Genomic DNA, 21777 nt, shown 5'->3' on the forward strand with positions numbered 1-21777 from the left:
TCAACAAACAAAAACTCAAACCAAACACCCACCCCAGGAATATTGCACAGTTCAAGCGTCACTTCAGTAGTTTCTGCACAATTTGCCCCAAAATGGCAGCATGCTCTCAGTTGCGCTCTATGCTGCCCTCCTTTGATTTCATCTTCCTTGTATTTTGGTGAAACAGCGCCCCCTCCTGGGCGTCAGCTCGGTTTGTTTTAGTCTGAGTACTTCAGAACCAAACAGTTCGTGCTCGGGACAACATGAAGTTCTTTTTCTTGTTCTTTCTTCCCTTTGTTTCTCCAGGTAACATCAGTTTTTCTACTTTAATGTGACTGTATTTCAATGTTTATGCAGTAATTAAAACCGCAGGAAGAAAATCGTTTAAGAACTTCCTGTTGAACAGCAGATTAACTGCGTCAGTCTCCACTTTCACTTTCAAGATTTACATTTTAATTTTATGTAACCAGCTCACACAGTGAACTGAATCATGCTGGGTTGATCAGAGAGTATATTTGATTCAAACGTTTTAGTTTTATGTTAAATTTTGGGCGCAGGTAAAGTACCCTTTTTATGCCCATATGATATATTTACCATCATTATTTTTGTCTCATTTTAATTTTTTGCTGCACACCTCATATAGTATGAGTTTCTTTAATGCATTAGGATGCATTAGGAACATAAAAAACAACGTTATGAAAATTCTGGGGTACTTAAAATCTATTATTTCATTTGAAATCTAAACACAAAAATCACAAAATTGACTCTCTCTCTCTCTCTCTCTCTCTCTCTCTCTCTCTCTCTCTCTCTCTCTCTCTCTCTCTCTCTATATATATATATATACCTTAACAGAAATCAGTGCCAGGATCTGCAAAGCAAGTGAAGCACTTGGCAGGCTGAGGTGTCGTGTACTGAATAACATAAGAACAACATAAGAACTTCAGCCAAACTCAGAGTGTAAAAAGCGGTTGTTATTCCCAGTCTTCTATACAAATGAGAAATATGGACTTTGTATTGACAACATATCAAATTTGGTTGAGCACTTCCACATGTGCGGTCTGTGTTCAAGCCTCATTGCACGATGGCAGGTAAAAATCAAAAGTATACAACCCTTGGCAAAAATTATGGAATCACCGGCCTCGGAGGATGTTCATTCAGTTGTTTAATTTTGTATACAAAAAGCAGATCACAGACATGACACAAAACTAAAGTCATTTCAAATGGCAACTTTCTGGCTTTAAGAAACACTATAAGAAATCAAGAAAAAAAGATTGTGGCAGTCAGTAACGGTTACTTTTTTAGACCAAGCAGAGGAAAAAAATATGGAATCACTCAATTCTGAAGAAAAAATTATGGAATCACCCTGTAAATTTTCATCCCCAAAACTAACAACTGCATCATATCAGATCTGCTCGTTAGTCTGCATCTAAAAAGGAGTGAACACACCTTGGAAAGCTGTTGCACCAAGTGGACTGACTTGAATCATGGCTCCAACACGAGAGATGTCAATTGAAACAAAGGAGAGGATTATCAAACTCTTAAAAGAGGGTAAATCATCATGCAATGTTGCAAAAGATGTTGGTTGTTCACAGTCAGCTGTGTCTAAACTCTGGACCAAATACAAACAACATGGGAAGGTTGTTAAAGGCAAACATACTGGTAGACCAAGGAAGACATCAAAGCGTCAAGACAGAAAACTTAAAGCAATATGTCTCAAAAATCGAAAAATGTACAACAAAACAAATGAGGAACGAATGGGAGGAAACTGGAGTCAACGTCTGTGACCGAACTGTAAGAAACTGCCTAAAGGAAATGGGATTTACATACAGAAAAGCTAAATGAAAGGCATCATTAACACCTAAACAGAAAAAAACAAGGTTACAATGGGCTAAGGAAAAGCAATTGTGGACTGTGGATGACTGGATGAAAGTCATATTCAGTGATGAATCTCGATCTGCATTGGGCAAGGTGATGATGCTGGAACTTTTGTTTGGTGCCTTTCCAATGAGATTTATAAAGATGACTGCCTGAAGAGAACATGTAAATTTCCACAGTCATTGATGATATGGGGCTGCATGTCAGGTAAAGGCACTGCGGAGATGGCTGTCATTACATCATCAATAAATGCACAAGTTTATGTTGATATTTTGGACAATTGAAAGGATGTTTGGGGATGATGAAATCATTTTTCAAGATGATAATGCATCTTGCCATAGAGCAAAAACTGCAAAAACATTCCTTGCAAAAAGACACATAGGGTCAATGTCATGGCATAGGGTCAATGTCAATGAGCAGATCTGATATGATGCAGGTGTTAATTTGGGGGATGAAAATTTACAGGGTGATTCCATAATTTTTTCCTCAGAATTGAGTGATTCCATATTTTTTTCCCTCAGCTTGGTCTAAAAAAGTAACAGTTACTGACTGCCACAACCTTTTTTTTCTTGATTTCTTATAGTATTTCTTAAAGCCAGAAAGTTGCCATTTGAAATGACTTTAGTTTTGTGTCATGTCTGTGATCTGCTTTTTTTCTACAAAATTAAACAACTGAATGAACATCCTCTGAGGCCGGTGATTCCATAATTTTTGCCAGGGGTTGTAGAAACTACAAGCTTAGCTTTGGTTGAACTGACATATCATCAGGATGGATGATGATAGAATCCTCCAAATGGCTTCTTTACACCAAACTCTGCTGTAAGAATTTGAAGAAGGCTGCTAAACCAGTTCAAGGACTGCACCAAGGCCAACATTACATTAACATTTCCCCAAAAAGTAGCTGGAGGACCGGTTTGGCTGGTCCAGTCTAACAAAACTCACATGTAACAGTTTTGAAGCAACTAGATGCAAAAATATTACAGCACCACCCACTGAACCCACTGAACCCAGTCTGACAGCATGTTGTGATTCAGCAGCACAAAATATACATTAATCTATTGGTTTGTCATATTGTCTCGAAAAGTGCAAAATTTTCATCATGGGAGCACAAATTTATTCTAATTCATTCCATGACGGGTGCATGTAATTAAAAGTGCAGCGGGGGGTCGGGGTGATTATGGTTAGGGTTAGGGGAAGGAGTAGGGTTAGGTTATGGTTAAGGTGAGGGTTGGGGGTAGGAGTAGGTTAGTTATAGTGAGTTAAAAAAAAAAAAAAACCCATCATGAAAATTTGAATCATTTCGTGACAGGAGAATGAAAAAAAAAAAGTGAAACTGGGCTGGCCCATTTCACCTGCCATCACTGTGGAAGAACCTGCAGATCCAGAACTGCCCTTCTTAGACATCTGAGAACCCAGGACAGGAACTGAGAGAAAACACATGGTCATCATCGGAAGTGATGGTTATATATATATATATATATATATCTCCAACACCATAAATTTTTAGTTGAGGCCAACATGTACTTGGCTGTCAAGGGACCATCAGTGTGCAAAATATGAAAGAATTTGAACAAACTTTTCATTTTATTGATGAAAGTCTGTGCATTTCCCAATATGGTTTCCTTTAAATCTCCAATTTCAACTGTATTTTTCTCCATTAAAATATATATACTAACTGGGTTTTGCATCTGAACTCTTCATATATGTGTGGGTGTGTGTGGAGAGAGAGAGAGAGTTGTGTTTACAAAAGTGAGTAAAGCTCAAAATCCTTGGAGCTTTTATTTCCATACACGCAAATGCATTGTGAACACTGCACATTCTGTTCCAAATCGAAGCACGAAGAAAAATTGATCACATTTGTTATTACTTTACATAAACTGAAGAAAATTTAATATTAGGCTGTTCAAAAAATAGCAGTACAGCGGTCCCTCGTTTATTGCGGAAGTTACGTTCTAAAAATAATCCGCGATAAGCGAAATCCGCAAAGTAGTTAGCGCTATTTTTTGCAATTATTATGTTTTAAGGCTGTAAAACCCCTCACTACACACTTTATACACTTTTCTCAAACAGGCATTAACATTTTCTCACTTTTCTCTCCTGTGTAAATACTCTCTTTTTTCTTTTGGGCAAGAAGATTATAAACAGACACACGCAGAACTCTCCCTTCGCTCAATGCCTCCGGAGGTATGGATGCGGGACCTGCAAAGAATCCAAGTCCTCTCTCGGTGGCCACGGAGCTTTGCGGCTGCGGTCAACATCTGCATGAAAACAGCGAGCGTAGTCTCTGGACCTGTTGCCAGATTTGGCGAAGCTCCGCACAGCAGATAGGAGGGCGGTGTGAGTGGCCCGCTGCTGCGTTTACTGAGCCCGCAGACTCAGTAAGCGCATCGGAGGCAGTGAGAGCAATCGCGGTAATGCCGACCGGTGCCGCGACCCGCCCACCTGATAAGGACGCAGAACACAATGCGCTGTTAAAAAAAAGCATGCAAAATTGCACTAAAAAAATCCGCAAAACTGCGAGGCCGCGAAAGGTGAACCGCGTTATAGCGAGGGACCACTGTATCTGCATTTTTTCTTTACAAACTCAAACATTTACTGTATAAACTAAAAAATGCTTGAAGATTGTTTTTTCTTGTGAATCACTGAACTAATATGTAGTTGTATACAGTGAGAAAATAAGTATTTGAACACGCTGCGATTTTGCAAGTTCTCCCACTTAGAAATCATGGAGGGGTCTGAAACTTTGATCTTAGGTGCATGTCCACTGTGAGAGATATAATCTAAAAAAAAAATCCGGAAATCACAATGTATGATTTTTTTAATAATTTATTTGTATGTTACTGCTGCAAATAAGTATTTCTACACCTGTGAAAATCAATGTTAATATTTGGTACAGCAGCCTTTGTTTGCAATTACAGAGGTCAAATGTTTCCTGTAGTTTTTCATCAGGTTTTCACACACTGCAGCAGGGATTTTTGTCCATTCCTCCATACAGATCTTCTCTAGATCTTTCAGGTTTGGAGTTTCAGCTCCCTCCAAAGATTTTCTATCGAGTTCAGGTCTGGAGACTGGCTAGGCCACTCCAGGACCTTGAAATGCTTCTTACGGAGCCCCTCCTTAGTTGCCCTGGCTGTGTGTTTGGAGTCATTGTCATGTTGGAAGACGCAGCCATGACCCATCTTCAATGCTCTTACTGAGGGAAGGAGGTTGTTTGCCAAAATCTCATAATACATGACCCCATCCATCCTCCCTTCAATACGGTGCAGTCGTCGTGTCCCCTTTGTAGAAGAGCACCCCCAGAGTATGATGTTTCCACCCCCATGCTTCACGGTTGGGATGGTTTTCTTGGGGTTGTTCTCATCCTCTAAACATGGTAAGTGGAGTTGATTCCAAAAAGCTCTATTCTGGTCTCATCTGACCACATGACCTTCTCCCATGTCTCCTCTGGATCATCCAGATGGTTACTGGTGAACTTCAAACGGGCCTGGACATGTGCTGGCTTGAGCAGGGGGACCTTGCTGCCCTGCAGGATTTTAAACCATGACAGCATCATGTGTTACTAATGTAATCTTTGTGACTGTGGTCCCAGCTCTCTTCAGGTCATTGACCAGGTCCTTCTGTGTAGTTCTGAGCTTTCTGAGAATCATCCTTACCCCACAAAGTGAGATCTTGCATGGAATCCCAGACCGAGGGAGAGTGACAGTCATCTTGTGTTTCTTCCACTTTCTAATAAATAATCATAACAGTTGTTGTCTTCTACCAAGCTGCTTGCCTGTTGTCCTGTAGTCCATCCCAGCCTTGTGCAGGTCTACAGTTTTGTCCCTGGTGTCCTTAGACAGCTCTTTGGTCTGGCTATGGTGGACAGGTTGGAGTGTGATTGATTGAGTGTGTGAACAGGTGTCTTTTATACAGGTAACAAGTTCAAACAGGTGCAATTAATACAAGTAAAGAGCGCAGAATAAGAGGGCTTCTTAAAGAAAAATTAATAGGTCTGTGAGAGCCAGAATTCTTGCTGGTTGGTAGGGGGTCAAATACTTATTTGCAGCAGTAACATATATATAAATGATTAAAAAAATCATACATTGTGATTTCCGGATTTTGTTTTTTTAGATTATGTCTCTCACAGTCAGTGTTGCCAGATGTACGATAATTATCGTATTTGTACGATAGTTTTACCCTCTGTACGATGTACTATCAGTAATGGGAAAAAAGCCAAAATGTACGATAATTTCAGTTGGTTGCCCAAACACACATCTCTCTCTGACACCCAAGAATCATATCGCAGGTGTTGCACTCAGGCAGCATCAAAGACACACCACACACATGGCTGCTGCTTGCTTTGCCGGCCCGGGACAAAGTCATTTGAAAGCCCACCCCCTCTCCATACAAAGTAATGAGTTCCCAATTCTCTGCCCTGCCCCTCCCTCCCTGGGCCCGAGACAACTGACCTGTAATGTGGACTGTTTTGGCTGCACATGCGCACATACGTAGCTTAGCCCACCCCTGTCATCATTGGAAATAAAAAAAAAAACCAAAACGCTAAAATAGCTACGTTGTATGCGTTTTGTTTGTGTACGATAATTTCTCCCAAAATACGATAATTTTGAGGTTTTGGTACGATAGTTGCATATTTCCAATCTGGCCACACTGCTCACAGTGGACATGCACCTCAGATGAAAATTTGAGACCCCTCCATGATTTCTAAGTGGGAGAACTTACAAAATCGCAGGGAGTTCAAATATTTATTTTCCTCACTGTAAATACTGTTTCTGAGAACTGCCTCACATTTGTGTTGCATGGAGTCGACCAACTTTTGGCACCTGTGAACAGGTTTTCCATGATTGGACGACATTCAACATTTCCTCTGCATTTCTTGGTTTTACCCCAGAAACAGCATTTTTGATGTCACCCCACAAATTGTTGGTTGGATTAAAGTCCTGGGATTGGGATGGCCACTCCGTAATGATAATTTTGTTCATCTGGAACCAAGATGCTGCTCACTTGCTGGTGTGTTTGGGGTCATTGTCTTGTTGAAACATCCATTTCAAGGGCTTTTCCTTTTCGGCTTAAAGCAGCATGAGCTCTTCAAGTATTTTGATGTATTTAAACTGATCCACGATCCCTGGTATGTGATTCAATTCAATTCAATTCAATTTTATTTATATAGCGCCAAATCACAACAAACAGTTGCCCCAAGGCGCTTTATATTGTAAGGCAAGGCCATACAATAATTACGTAAAAACCCCAACGGTCAAAACGACCCCCTGTGAGCAAGCACTTGGCTACAGTGGGAAGGAAAAACTCCCTTTTAACAGGAAGAAACCTCCAGCAGAACCAGGCTCAGGGAGGGGCAGTCTTCTGCTGGGACTGGTTGGGGCTGAGGGAGAGAACCAGGAAAAAGACATGCTGTGGAGGGGAGCAGAGATCAATCACTAATGATTAAATGCAGAGTGGTGCATACAGAGCAAAAAGAGAAAGGAAACACTCAGTGCATCATGGGAACCCCCCAGCAGTCTAAGTCTATAGCAGCATAACTAAAGGATGGTTCAGGGTCACCTGATCCAGCCCTAACTATAAGCTTTAGCAAAAAGTAAAGTTTTAAGCCTAATCTTAAAAGTAGAGAGGGTGTCTGTCACCCTGATCTGAATTGGGAGCTGGTTCCACAGGAGAGGAGCCTGAAAGCTGAAGGCTCTGCCTCCCATTCTACTCTTACAAACCCTAGGAACTACAAATAAGCCTGCAGTCTGAGAGCAAAGCGCTCTATTGGGGTGATATGGTACTATGAGGTCCCTAAGATAAGACGGGACCTGATTATTCAAAACCTTATAAGTAAGAAGAAGAATTTTAAATTCTATTCTAGAATTAACAGGAAGCCAATGAAGAGAGGCCAATATGGGTGAGATAGGCTCTCTCCTTCTAGTCCCCGTTAGTACTCTAGCATTTTGAATTAACTGAAGGCTTTTCAGGGAACGTTTAGGACAACCTGATAATAATGAATTACAATAGTCCAGCCTAGAGGAAATAAATGCATGAATTACTTTTTCAGCATCACTCTGAGACAAGACCTTTCTAATTTTAGAGATATTGCGTAAATGCAAAAAAGCAGTCCTACATATTTGTTTAATATGTGCTTTGAATGACATATCCTGATCAAAGATGACTCCAAGATTTCTCACAGTATTACTAGAGGTCAAGGTAATGCCATCCAGAGTAAGGCTCTGGTTAGACACCATGTTTCTAAGATTTGTGGGGCCAAGTACAATAACTTCAGTTTTATCTGAGTTTAAAAGCAGGAAATTAGAGGTCATCCATGTCTTTATGTCTGTAAGACAGTCCTGCAGTTTAGCTAATTGGTGTGTGTCCTCTGGCTTCATGGATAGATAAAGCTGGGTATCATCTGCGTAACAATGAAAATTTAAGCAATGCCGTCTAATAATACTGCCTAAGGGAAGCATGTATAAAGTGAATAAAATTGGTCCTAGCACAGAACCTTGTGGAACTCCATAATTAACCTTCGTCTGTGAAGAAGATTCATTTACATGAACAAATTATAATCTATTAGATAAATATGATTCAAACCACTGCAGCGCAGTGCCTTTAATACCTATGGCATGCTCTAATCTCTGTAATAAAATTTTATGGTCAACAGTATCAAAAGCAGCACTGAGGTCTAACAGAACAAGCACAGAGATGAGTCCACTGTCTGAGGCCATAAGAAGATCATTTGTAACCTTCACTAATGTTGTTTCTGTACTATGATGAATTCTAAAACCTGACTGAAACTCTTCAAATAGACCATTCCTCTGCAGATGATCAGTTAGCTGTTTTACAACTACCCTTTTAAGAATTTTTGAGAGAAAAGGAAGTTTGGAGATTGGCCTATAATTAGCTAAGATAGCTGGGTCAAGTGATGGCTTTTTAAGTAATGGTTTAATTACTGCCACCTTAAAAGCCTGTGGTACATAGCCAACTAATAAAGATAGATTGATCATATTTAAGATCGAAGCATTAAATAATGGTAGGGCTTCCTTGAGCAGCCTGGTAGGAATGGGGTCTAATAGACATGTTGATGGTTTGGATGAAGTAACTAATGAAAATAACTCAGACAGAACAATCTGAGAGAAGAGTCTAACCAAAATCACCAGCATCACTTGAAAGCAGCCAAAGATAATGATACGTCTTTGGGATGGTTATGAGTAATTTTTTCTATAATAGTTAAAATTTTATTAGCAAAGAAGTCATGAAGTCATTACTAGTTAAAGTTAACAGGAATACTTGGCTCAATAGAGCTCTGACTCTTTGTCAGCCTGGCTACGGGGATGGGGTAATGAGGGGATGGCAGGGGGAGAGAAGCTGCAGAGATGGTGTGTAAGACTACAACTCTGCTTCCTGGTCCCAACCCTGGGATAGTCACGGTTTGGAGGGTTAAGAAAATTGGCCAGATTTCTAGAAATGAGAGCTGCTCCATCCAAGTGGGATGGATGCCGTCTCTCCTCACAAGACCAGGTTTTCCCCAGAAGCTTTGCCAATTATCTATGAAGCCCACCTCATTTTTTGGACACCACTCAGACAGCCAGCAATTCAAGGAGAACATGCAGCTAAACATGTCACTCCCGGTCCGATTGGGGAGGGCCCAGAGAAAACTACAGATGTCCGACATTGTTTTTGCAAGTTACACACTGATTCAGTGTTAATTTTAGTGACCTCTGATTGGCGTAACCGGGGTGTCATTACTGCCGACGTGAATTACAATCTTACCAAATTTACGCTTAGCCTTAGCCAGCAGTTTCAAATTTCCTTCAATGTCACCTGCTCTGGTCCCCGGAAGACAATTGACTCTGGTTGCTGGTGTCGTTAACTTCACATTTCTATGTGATGAATAGGCCCGACACCATAGTACTGTCAGAAACATCCACATATCATCATGCTTGCTCCACCAGGCTTCACTGTCTTCACAGTGGACTGTGGCTTTAATTCACTGTCTTTGGCCCCTCGGCCAAAAAGAACAGTTTCATCAGTCCACAAAATATGACACTGTTTCTCTTTAGGCCAGTCAGTGTGTTGTTTGGCAAATTGTAATGTCTTCAGCACATGTTCTTTTTTTCAACAGTGGGACTTTGTGGGGGCTTCTTGCCCATAGTTTGGCTTCACGTAGGTGTCTTCTAATTGTTCCAGTAATCACAAGTAGACCTTCTTTGATCACCCTGGAGCTGGTCATTGACTGAGTCTTTGCCATTCTGGCTGTTCTTTGATCCATCTGATTGGCGTTTTTTTATTTTCTTTCACGTCTTTCTGGTTTTAGTTTCCATTTTAAAGCATTTGGTGAGCAGTCTATCATGTTCTGCACTTCTTTTTATGTTTTCCCCTCTCCAATCAACTTTTTGTTATCAAAGTACACTTCTTCTGAACAATGTCTGGAACGACCCATTTTACACAGATTTTCAAAGAGAAATACATGATTCAAAGAGAAATACATGACAAATTCAATAAGTTTTTTCTTCATGTTTGATTTGGAATTGAATGTGCAGTGTTCCCAATGGACAAGGATTTTGAGCTTGGACACTTTTGACACTTTTAAAACACTGTTGTGCCTTGTGCACTTTGTTTACTTTAGTGTTAGGAAATGTCTATCTTGTGCATGTGCACGCCACCTCTTCACTGTGGGATAGTGAGAAACATCCTTTCAGTTCCTTTGTATGTCTGGTACATGTGAAGAAATGGACAAAAGCTGACTTTGACTTTTTTTTTTTTTTTTTTTTTTTTTTTTTTTACACACTGCATTATTTTGAAGACAACTGTATATTATATGTGTAACTGTATAGAAAGTAATTGAAATAAGGGTCATTCCATGCCAATTCACCGAATATTTGAGGGGCCTCACGCACTTTGTCTCAGATTTTCTTTAAATTTTAATCAAATATTCCCAGACTGTTCAGAACAACAAATCTGAAGTTTGAGGCCTGTAGGCCAAGTAGTTTCTGAGATAATGAGCAATGCAGTGAATGGGGTTACTGCATGTCTGGACAGTTCAAAGCTGCTGCTGTCAGTCTGGTTGGAGTAAGAATGGCTGCACATCTTCCTCCCTGTTCTTTTGGTCTGATTAAAAGTGAATGTCATCACACTTCTTTCTGCAGGTGAATATTTTGATGATCTACATTTCAAATTTCTTTAAACAGACCAATAAACACTGAATGCAGTTTTTCTATTGGTATTGATCAGTCTTGTCACAGTCATGTAATGCTTTGGAATAACACTTTTCAATTTCATGGTTTCTTGTAGGAAACAAGGGGTCAAGCCCATCACAGACTTAGATGATGCAACAAGAGAACTTCTGAACTTATGAATGCAGTGTGTGCAAACAATTAAAATTAAATTGTCATATCAGCACTAGAAATACATTCGCGAGTGCACAAATTAGCCATAATTGGATGTTTAAATTAACCAGGAAGGAGGTTTCATAAAGAAGGCCATATTTATAAACACAAAGTAGATACCAATACCTTCAAATGGAATCAGTTGAAGAGTTTAATTTACTGCCCACATGAGCATTTCTTCTAATAAATTCGACCACCAAATGTTTTTGTCAGATTTCAGAGGTTTCTCACACAATAACTGTTTACCACAGATATGCCCAATTAACATATGTCCATAAGCCAGTATAGCTGGCATAAGGAGCCAAATGGAGAGGCTTCTTTGAGTGTAATGGTATGCTTCAGTGTCTCAAACATGGATGCTCGCAATTTTCAATTTAATATTTTCCATAGTCTGAGCATACATAAACTTCGCAGTTTAGTGTCAATGTCTGTTGTCTGACTATAGTCGAAGTCTGGGTGTCCATGACAACTGCCACAGAAAGTTTCAGGCCTCGAAGTCTATTATTTGCTGAGATATTGTACATAACATGACTCCAGAAATGACGGCCATAGGTTTTGCCTAAAAAGCGGCAGACCCCATGCACACGAAATTGGCCATATCTCAGAAACTACTACTCAGATTTGTTGTTCTGAATAGTCTGGGAATATTTGATTAAATTTGAAGAAATAGAGACAAAGTGCGTGAGGCCCTCATTGAATTGACAGGAGTGACCCATAAACAATAACAATCTTGAAGATAAAAAATCCAGTTCTGTAAATGATATATTACTGTTACACTCTTACTCTGAATGTGCAAAGGTTTTAGGCACAGTAAGTGGCAAAGTTGAAAAAAATTGACACATTTGTTAATTTTAAAATGTAATTGAAGGCACTGAAATCTGTTTGTCCTCCAGTGAGACACTCCCTGAAATATTTTCTCACCATGACATCTGGAATCCCAAACATCCCAGAGTTTATGGCTGTTGCACTGGTTGATGATCTTCAGTTGGGATACTGTGACAGCAACATAAAGAGGGCCAAGCCCAGACAGGAGGGCTTTGTGAAAGCATTCGTAAAAGATAATCCAGAGGACCTGGAGTGGTACACTGGGAGGTGTTTTATACTGCACAGTAGCTTCAGATTCAGTCTGGTCAGTTTAATGCGGCGCTTCAACCAAACTGAAGGTATGTTCATTTGTCCTGCTTTTTTTATAGTTCTGCTTTGAGGCCAGAGGGAGAACATAAAGATGCATGTTGTTAATGCGTTAATGCGTAAACTTTTTGTTGGACCTGCAAATTGATAACTCAAAATGCTGCTTAAAAATATTTCAAAATCTTTGAAACACACGTTTTACTGTAACATTGTTCATTAGTCTGCCTAAAAAGTAAAAGGTGATGTGCTGTGCTGACACTTTATGAACACTTGAACACAATACATGAAGATGTAATTCATGAAAATCATTTTAAAACAATGAAAATAAATTTCCAAAAATAAGCTGGCACACAGTGTGGCAGCACCATCCTCTGAGAACTACAATGGAAACACCGGGGTCCTCAAATCTGTTTTTTGTTATCTATATATTATAATAGCCAAGTGGCCTCTGTGTGTGTGTGTGCACGCGCATGTGTATGGCTTCAATCATGCAAAAACTGAGGAGAGGTGACATTTGATGTTTGGTATGCTTACAGTAGTGTTCAGAATAATAGTAGTGCCATATGACTAAAAAGATTAATCCAGGTTTTGAGTATATTTCTTATTGTTACATGGGAAACAAGGTACCAGTAGATTCAGTAGATTCTCACAAATCCAACAAGACCAAGCATTCATGATATGCACACTCTTAAGGCTATGAAATTGGGCTTAGTAAAAAAAGTAGAAAAGGGGGTGTTCACAATAATAGTAGTGTGGCATTCAGTCAGTGAGTTCATCAATTTTGTGGAACAAAACAGGTGTGAATCAGGTGTCCCCTATTTAAGGATGAAGCCAGCACCTGTTGAACATGCTTTTTTCTTTGAAAGCCTGAGGAAAATGGGACGTTCAAGACATTGTTCAGAAGAACAGTGTAGTTTGATTAAAAAGTTGATTGAAGAGGGAAAACTTATACGCAGGTGCAAAAAATTACAGGCTGTTCATCTACAATTATCTCCAATGCTTTAAAATGGACAAAAAAAAAAAAAAAAAACAGATGCATAGAAGAAAATGGAAAACAACCATCAAAATGGATAGAAGAATAACCAGAATGGCAAAGGCTCACCCACTGATCAGCTCCAGGATGATCAAAGACCATCTGGAGTTACCTGTAAGTGCTGTGACAGTTAGAAGATGCCTGTGTGAAGCTAATTTATTTGCAAGAATCCCCCGCAAAGTCCCTCTGTTAAATAAAAGACATGCTTAAGAGGTTACAATTTGCCAAAGAACACATCAACTGGCCCTAAAGAGAAATGGAGGAATATTTTGTGGACTGATGAGAGTAAAATTGTTCTTTTTGGGTCCAAGGGCCGCAGACAGATTGTGAGACGACCCCCAAACTCTGAATTCAAGCCACAGTTCACAGTGAAGACAGTGAAGCATGGTGGTGCAAGCATCATGATATGGGCATGTTTCTCCTACTATGGTGTTGGGCCTATACAAGGTCTATTAGAAATGTATCCGACCTTTTTATTATATGCAGAAAATATATGGATTTGATTCATATGTTTTTACGTCAGACAAGCTTGAACCCTCGTGCGCATGCGTGAGTTTTTCCACGCCTGTCGGTTGCGTCATTCACCTGTGAGCAGGCTTTGTGTGAGGAGTGGTCCACCCTCTCGGCAGATTTTCATTGTCAGGAAATGGCGGAATGATTTGGGCTTTTTTTCCATCAGAATTTTTTCAGAAACTGTTAGAGACTGGCAGTTGGAAACCATTCGAAAAATTTATCTGGCTTTCGGTGAAAATTTTACGGGCTTCACAGAGAATAAGGACTGTTACTACAGCTTTAAGGACGGCTTTAAGGACGCTCGGCATGCCGTGCTCCGTGCCGCCATCGAGAGCTACAAACCACCGGATCATTTCTAAACGGATGACTCTGTGGAGACGGGACCGTCGTGTGCACTTTCTCTGGTTATCACAAGAGCTGGACATCAAGCATTTTCCGGCAGATTTCACTTTTAACAAGAGATTTTGTCATGGAAAGCCGAGCGGAGGCTTCGCGCGTCACGACCAATTTGCTGATGGAGCGAGACAAAGGAACACCTCCGTTTTGGTCTCACAGGACGGCTTTGAGGTGGCGTTCAGACAGCTGTCGGTGGTTTTTCCATCGAGTGATTATCCGAGAAATTGTAGATGTGCCTGGACATGTCCCGTGAGGCTTCATCACGGCGTTGCTTTGCGCCATGCGGCATCGCCGCGACGTGCGTAATTCCTCCGCACGTCTGTCTCAATGTGCCAAAAAAGTGCTGATGTCCACGTCTTTTCACAATCCCTGTGCTAGTCAGACGACGTCCGGCATAAAACACAGCATCCAGTTTGGACATGAACGGCACATTCCACTGTTACAGGAGTGTTTGTCATATATATATATATATATATATAATTACTTTAAAAATACATGGATGACACAAGAAAAGTACACCAGTTTCTGGGTTTTGTCAAACAACCTTATTTCAGTAGGAAATCCTTGCAAGCTTTTGTACATGTGGCCCCTGGTACTTCACAAAACAGCACATTTGTAACATAAATCTCTCATCAGTCCCAGCTAGATGTCTTGTGTCTTCAATAAATCCATAAATGTTTGAATAAAATCCTTCAGTAATGCAAACTAGGCAGTCCATGTCAGAATAGTGTCCACTTGTTCTGTTGGGGGGGAGGGTCTTTTTAAAGTTGTGAGCTCACTTTAATTTTTTTCATGTTGCTGTGACTCTTTGGAGTGGAGTTGGAGAAATTTATTTCATAAATAATTTCATTCATTCAGATGCCTGCACAGCTCTGTGCTGGACAGACAGGACAACATTCTGATCTGTGAGTGTGTGATGGACTTTAACTGAACTAGGAACCACAGTGGGTTCAGATCCTGTGTTTGGACATGAGGTCAGTTTAGGTCCAGACTCTGCTTCACTGCTCTTCCTGTTTCTTTCAGGTGTCCACACTTACCAGAGGCTGGATGGCTGTGAATGGGACAATGAGACCGGAGAGGTCAAAGGTTTTCATCAGTACAGTTATGACGGAGAAGACTTCCTTGTATTGGACCTGAACACAATGACCTGGATCGCTCCAGTGCCGCAGGCTGTCCCCACCAAACTGAAATGGGACACTGATGAAGGCACACTGCAGTTCAATAAGATTTTCTATGGGCATGTATGTCCTGAAAAGCTGAAGAAGTATGTGACTTATGGAAACAGCTATCTGCAGAGAACAGGTGTGATCACATGACCGCATTGATTCTCAATCACCCACGCAAACATGGGCAGAACATGCAAACTCCACACTGAAAGGCCACAGGTAGGATTCGATCCCATGATGTTCTTGCTGTGAGGCAACAGTGCTAACCACGAAGCCACCGTACTGCCCCATAAAAATGATTAGTGGTGTGATATTTTAGATTAGAACTTTATTGATCGCTTGGGAAGACTCCCTCAGGAAAATTGAGGTTCCAGCAGCATTGTCTAGCAGCACACAGGGTAGGAAGCACACAGAGCATCAAAAGTGAAAGTAAAATGCAGTTTGCAAATAGTAAAAATACCAGACATAGTGATTGCTACTGGTTTACTGATAAGAAAAGATGAGATAAGATGCTTTTTATTGTTATTGAATAAAATGCAACAAAATTTGAGTTGCAGCTCAAATTAGTACTGGCTGCTACTGCTCCTCTCCTTCCCGTCCTCTGTCTTCCTGTTACTCCTCCGCTCCCTGAGTGAGGAGTTGTACAGTCTGATGACCTGAGGGACAAAAGAGTTTTTCAGTCTGTTGGTCCTGCACTTGTGAAGGAGCAGTCTGTGGCTGAAGAGGCTCCTCTGGCTGCTGATGACGGTGTGCAGAGGGTGACTGGCATCATCCATAATGTCCAGCAGTTTGTCCAGTGTTCTCTTCTCTGACACAGTCACCAGAGAGTCTAGCTTCATGCCAACCACAGAGCCAGCCCGCCTGAACAGTTTCTCCAGCCTGGATGTGTCCTTCTTGGATGTGCTGCCTCCCAGCACACCACAGTGTAAAAGAGGATGCTGGCTAATTGACCTAACCTGCATATCTATATCTATCTCTCTCTCTCTCTCTCTCACTCTCTCTCTCTCTCTCTCTCTCTCTCTCTCTCTCTCTCTCTCTCTCTCCAGACCTCCCCTCGGTGTTTCTCCTCCAGAAGTCTCCGTCCTCTCCAGTCTGCTGTCATGCTACAGGTTTCTATCCTGATAAAGCCGACATATTCTGGAGAAAAGAAGGACAGCAGCTTTTTGAGGACGTGGATCACGGAGAGCTGCTCCCCAACCACGACGGAACCTTCCAGATGAGTGTGGACCTGAACCTTTCATCAGTCAAACCTGAAGACTGGGAGAAGTACGAGTGTGTGTTTCAGCTGGCTGGTGTCAAACACGACATCATCACCAAACTGGACAAAGACGCCATCTGGACCAACCACGGTGAGACAGAAAGCTGGAGGAGGACAATCCACTTTGAAGTCCTGCTCACAGTCCTGCACGTCATCACTTCAGATTTTTTTTTCTCAATTTTTCATTCTCAGTTTGTTTGCTTGAGAGTCAAACTGCTAAATGCATATTTACAGTCACTCAGTTCAAAGTCAGAGATGATCCTGTTTGATCTGGAACACTTATTTTGGTGGACAGCAGGAAACCAGTTTCTCACTAACTGGACGTGTTTGTCTAAAAATGGACAAATGGGACATGTTGATTCTATGCATGTTTGAATTGTTTTTTGGACAGAGACACCCAGGGACATCCGCGTCCCCGTCATTGTTGCTGTTCTTGCACTTGTTCTGGCTGCAATCGTTGGATTCATAGTTTACAAGAAGAAGAAAGGTGAGTGAATAAAACAGACAGACCTTCACCCTAATGATTCACCTCTGGCTGACCTTTGCCGGGACAGTTTTGGAGTCGACCTCAGTGTGCGTCACATTTGATCCAAATCGGCTAAGTATCTAATTCCTTTGTCCAAATGAATTCTTTAAGGTCAGTTTCAGGATCAACCTTCATTGAAATATGAAGGTCATTAGAAATCAGTAAAAGGACCTCAGAGGAGTCAGAGATGACCTTTGACCCAGTGATTGACATTTGGCAAATTTGACCTTACTTGGGCAATTCCAGAACCCAGCTCCATATGTGAACCATAATTGGTGGAATTAGGAATGAAAATCCTTGCCCCTTCACACATAACACGATTGAAGCCGACTTGCGCATGAAGGAGGAATTGTATGCCATTCGTGAAAAATCGGAGCCTCCTCTAACGCCTTGTACACCTGTTGCTGCAACTATTCACGCACACCAGTGGCCGAAGGACAGAGAGTACCTTCTGAGAGCCCATTCAATCCCTCTTGCTGCAGGTGTTGGCCAAATTCCAGGTGACACACATGAATATCCAACTTCACTTACTGGACACTTACAAAATGTGGTGCCATTTGCACTGTTAGCACAAAAATAGTGAGCAGACGATCACTTTCGAGCTGGCTGTGAATTTTGTCTAAGTGCCCCCATGAGTGTGGTGTTGCAAAGCAACACATATGGAGTGCCAGAGTGCTAGCTCCCCCCCCCCCCCCCCACGTGGCATGCGTGCGTGTTTGTCGCACCCCCCCCCCCCAACACGTGGCATTCGTGTGTCTCGCGCACACTTGCATGAAATGCTGATATGTATGTACAGCCACATCTGAGCGCACACAGCACGGTGAGGTGCATCTCAGCTGACTGTCAGCCAGAGACTTACTGACAGCTGCAAATAACGGCTCAGTGCACATGATGTGTCACATTAAAACACAGAGACCACAGCCAGGACAGGTATATATACTACAATTACTACAAACACAATTACATGCCAAATAACTAAAATGAATGATCACATAACACAGAAACAGAGAGCAACACGTTGGTCTGTGCACTGAACGGACAAGAGGGCGTGTCTGCCAACAGCAGTAGCTGTTGAGATCTCTGGTCTTGGATGTCACAGCTTGGGAACACATACCATGTTTTGAAGGACATGACCTTACAACTGTCCACCATGACGCATGCATGTGTCTGCTTGCTGTCCTCACGTGAAAACACAAAAACATTTATCGCTATTGCAACGGGCTGCAGCGAGCGAGTGCACAATGCGCACATTGACAAGCTGTCCCAGGTGAAACGGACCATCAGATCATGTGAATGCAGGCCCGGTCCGCCACAAATGTCCTGTGAGCGGCGCGCTGCAGGACTATGACAAGCCAACAGTGCGACAAATACGCTACTTTCAGTCATGTATCACCAAAAATATGCCATAACAAAGGCCATTTTGTCAGTTATTACTGTGCTTTTTCTCCGTAAATAAAGATGACAAAAACTTCCTCTTCTATACATTGTCTAATTTCTTTTTTTTTAATACATTTATCTCCTTGTTGATTTTAGGCATTTTATGCTCCTGTTATAAGACAGTGATTGTAGTGCTGTGGTCAAGTTTCTGTCTGTTAATCAGAGCTTTTGTAAATTGCAGGTTCGAATCCCGTGAGTGGCATTTATTTTTTATTTAACCAGGGTTATTTAACCGCAGAGTTCTGTATTGGGCCCCCTTTTATTTATTATTTATATCAACCCAGTGATTTTCACTGGGTTGCTATAACAAGGTTGGGTTGCTATAACGATGTTGTGAAATGCACAGCTGAGGAGGACAGCCGAACAGAGATTCACTTTCTCTCCTCTGAACGGAAAAACCACCAAAATCATTCAATGTTTATCCAGAGCGCCTCCTGTGAGTGCTGCTGATGATACATTTAGGAATTTAGTTTATTTTACAGATGAAAGGCTTTGTGTTTGCTCAGCAGGAAAACGGCAAGCGAGGGAGAGACAGAGGGAGGGAAAGAGAGAGAGAGTGAGAGAGGGGAGAGAGAGAGGAGTTTTACATCAGTACGTCTTCGCCATTTGTAGTTTTCTCATGCTACGTCACAGCAATGCTGCAAGTGATTCAGGGTTTTTTGTTTTTCTGACTGGTTAAAATTGTGTCAATGGCGGCATTTATGAAATCGTCGAATTCTGCTTAAATGTCTACTTTCGGAGGCAGATATTTCAGTTTTAGGAGCTCCTTAATTTCATTGATACGCATCATCTTCCCAGCTGTATTTTCCTTTAAATGTACTCGGGATAAAAAAGTTTTAGTCAGCAGAAGAAATTAAAGATATTCAGATTTTTAACACTGTGACACTGAACTTGACTTTTTGTTTCAGGAGCGAAATGTCCTCCGTCTCGTAAGTGCACCTTTTTTTTATTCAGTTGTATTTTGTTGAAGGTTTGTAGTTGCAGATGTTTGCTGCTCTGTCGGCTGTTTCTTAAAGGTTGTTCAGAATAAATGGACTGACTGTTTTTCTGATTTTACAGCTGACAGCAGCTCTGAGGCCTCACAGCACCTGAATCCAGATGCCACGACAACATGAACACTGTGAGTCACTTTATATGGATTTAAAAACACGACTCAAACTCTAAATCTACATTTAAACAACATCAAAATGTAAGTTTTGTTTGGCTGAAGGAAAAAAAAACTAAATTTAAATGTTTTATTTTCTTTATGGTTTAATTTGCTGTCACATGAGAATATTGAAAATGAATGAAATAAAATCAAATGTGGTGTACAAGTTTAGACTATTTAAGAATATTGTCATAACTATTTTGATTACTTTTTAATAACACGTGGAGCAGTATTATTCAACAATTATTTGTGATTTTTTTTTTTTTAAATGCCATCATTTTTCTCTTTTATGTCTTTAGGTTTTTGGATTGATGTCTCACTGGAAAATGAGGAGACGTCATCATGCTCTTTATTGTCATAACTATTTTGATTACTTTTTAATAACACGTGGAGCAGTATTATTCAACAATTATGAGTTATTTTTTTTAAATGCCATCATTTTTCTCTTTTATGTCTTTATGTTTTTGAATTGATGTCTCACTGGAAAATGAGGAGATGTCTTCATGCTCTTCTGTTCATCTGTAAACTGGGAGTAAATTTGTTATTGATGAGTATATTATTTTACGAATTAATCACAGTTTTAGAATTAAAAACAATAAACATGTAAATTCTCTGTACGGGAGATTATTGTGCAAATATCTCAGGACAGTCCAGTTTGAAAATACGGATTAATTTGGCAGATATTTTGCACATTATCAAACTTAAATAAAATATAAATTGTTTTAAAGGATGCGCTCTCATATTTACCACTTATTTTTGTTTTTATTTTCATATCTGGGGAGCAGTTACATGAGACGCATCATTGTTCTCACTATTATCATCATCTTACTTTATAAAATGATACATTATGATGTTTGTGCTCAAATAATCAACATTAAGACCAATATTTTTGTGATGGTTTTTGTCATTATTGAATTGAAATGAATATGAATGCAGATGTAGCTTCAAGTACACACGTTTCAACACAGACTCACATTATCTCTCTCTCTCACACACAAAATCTGCAGATCTTTAGGTTGTTAATCTATATTATAATAGCCAAGTGGCCTCTGTGCATCTGTGTGTGTGCGTGTATGGCTTCGATCATGCTGAAACCGACATGTGCCATTTGACATACTTATGTATTTTGAATGGATGAAGGATGAACGCTGCAAAAACGGGAAGTCTACAGGACAAATTTTTTTTGAGAAATTAGCCATTTTTGCTAACCAGTAAACAATGAAGGTTGTGCTGCAATGCACCATGGGAGTGCAGGGTTTTGGGGTTTTAAATGCCGTTATTGTGTTTCATGTTAGTTTAACAGTGTTGTTCGTGTTACTGATTTATTGTGTTCTTGTAGTTCATTTGGTTTAGTGAGTTTAAGTGCTATGCTGCTGTTACCATGAGTGGCTTAGTGTCATGCTCCCAGTACTATAAGTGAAAAGTGTAGTGCCATTGTCTTCCGCCACCATCTGTGTTTGTGTGTCAAGTTAAAAGCACTTGCTTGTAACTGAATCCAACGCTGAATTCAGAAAAGATGAAGAGGCGTGCGTGCAGTTTTGATCACGGACAAACTGCGGCGAGTTAACATTTGCTGTTTGATATGTTTATGTATTTTGGGTCAAGGATGAACACCATCAAAACTCAACATTAATTGGATTAATGTTGCAGGTGGAACCGTGGGGTGTCGCTGTTGCCCCACGGACTATTCTAAGAAGCAGAAGTGGGGTGTTGAGTGGAGAGTGCCAGTTTCCGTGGGAGGCCGGGGCGTTACCTTGGTCTATGCTTTGTGTTGATGCAAGGAATTGTTTGGTGAGTTTTTATTGTTTTATGGTATAAATTATTAGCACAGAAGTAAATCTTTGTATTGCTTTAGCAGGGTTGCATTTAAATCGACGTTTCGTGTCGGCTGAACAACAGATGCGGTGATAAGTGAAACGTGTACATCTGTTTTAATACATAT

At 40.7% G+C, this 21777-nt stretch overlaps 1 protein-coding gene and 1 long non-coding RNA gene across 3 annotated transcripts; one reads left to right on the forward strand and one right to left on the reverse strand.

The window, feature by feature from the left end:
- Positions 1-170: 170 nt before the first annotated feature.
- LOC117502105 (major histocompatibility complex class I-related gene protein-like) lies at positions 171-20289 on the forward strand. Of its 2 annotated transcripts, XM_034161122.1 has the most exons (8): positions 171-285; positions 12122-12391; positions 15325-15603; positions 16514-16816; positions 17117-17212; positions 19597-19617; positions 19748-19808; positions 20135-20289. In XM_034161122.1, exons 1-7 carry the CDS (start codon positions 243-245, stop codon positions 19801-19803), a joined length of 1068 nt encoding a protein of 355 aa, XP_034017013.1. In that variant the 5' UTR covers positions 171-242; the 3' UTR covers positions 19804-19808; positions 20135-20289. The 2 variants fall into 2 exon arrangements, with proteins under 2 accessions (XP_034017013.1, XP_034017014.1); XM_034161123.1 differs by lacking the exon at positions 12122-12391 and having other exon boundaries at positions 209-285.
- LOC117502111 lies at positions 7971-21067 on the reverse strand. The gene is made up of 3 exons (XR_004558181.1): positions 20586-21067; positions 17774-17777; positions 7971-7984 (listed from the first exon to the last, which is right to left on the reverse strand). It is a non-coding gene; the product is annotated as an uncharacterized LOC117502111 (long non-coding RNA).
- Positions 21068-21777: the final 710 nt, after the last annotated feature.

The sequence above is a fragment of the Thalassophryne amazonica genome, chromosome 20 (genome assembly GCF_902500255.1).
Source record: "Thalassophryne amazonica chromosome 20, fThaAma1.1, whole genome shotgun sequence".
Lineage (NCBI taxonomy): Eukaryota > Metazoa > Chordata > Actinopteri > Batrachoidiformes > Batrachoididae > Thalassophryne > Thalassophryne amazonica.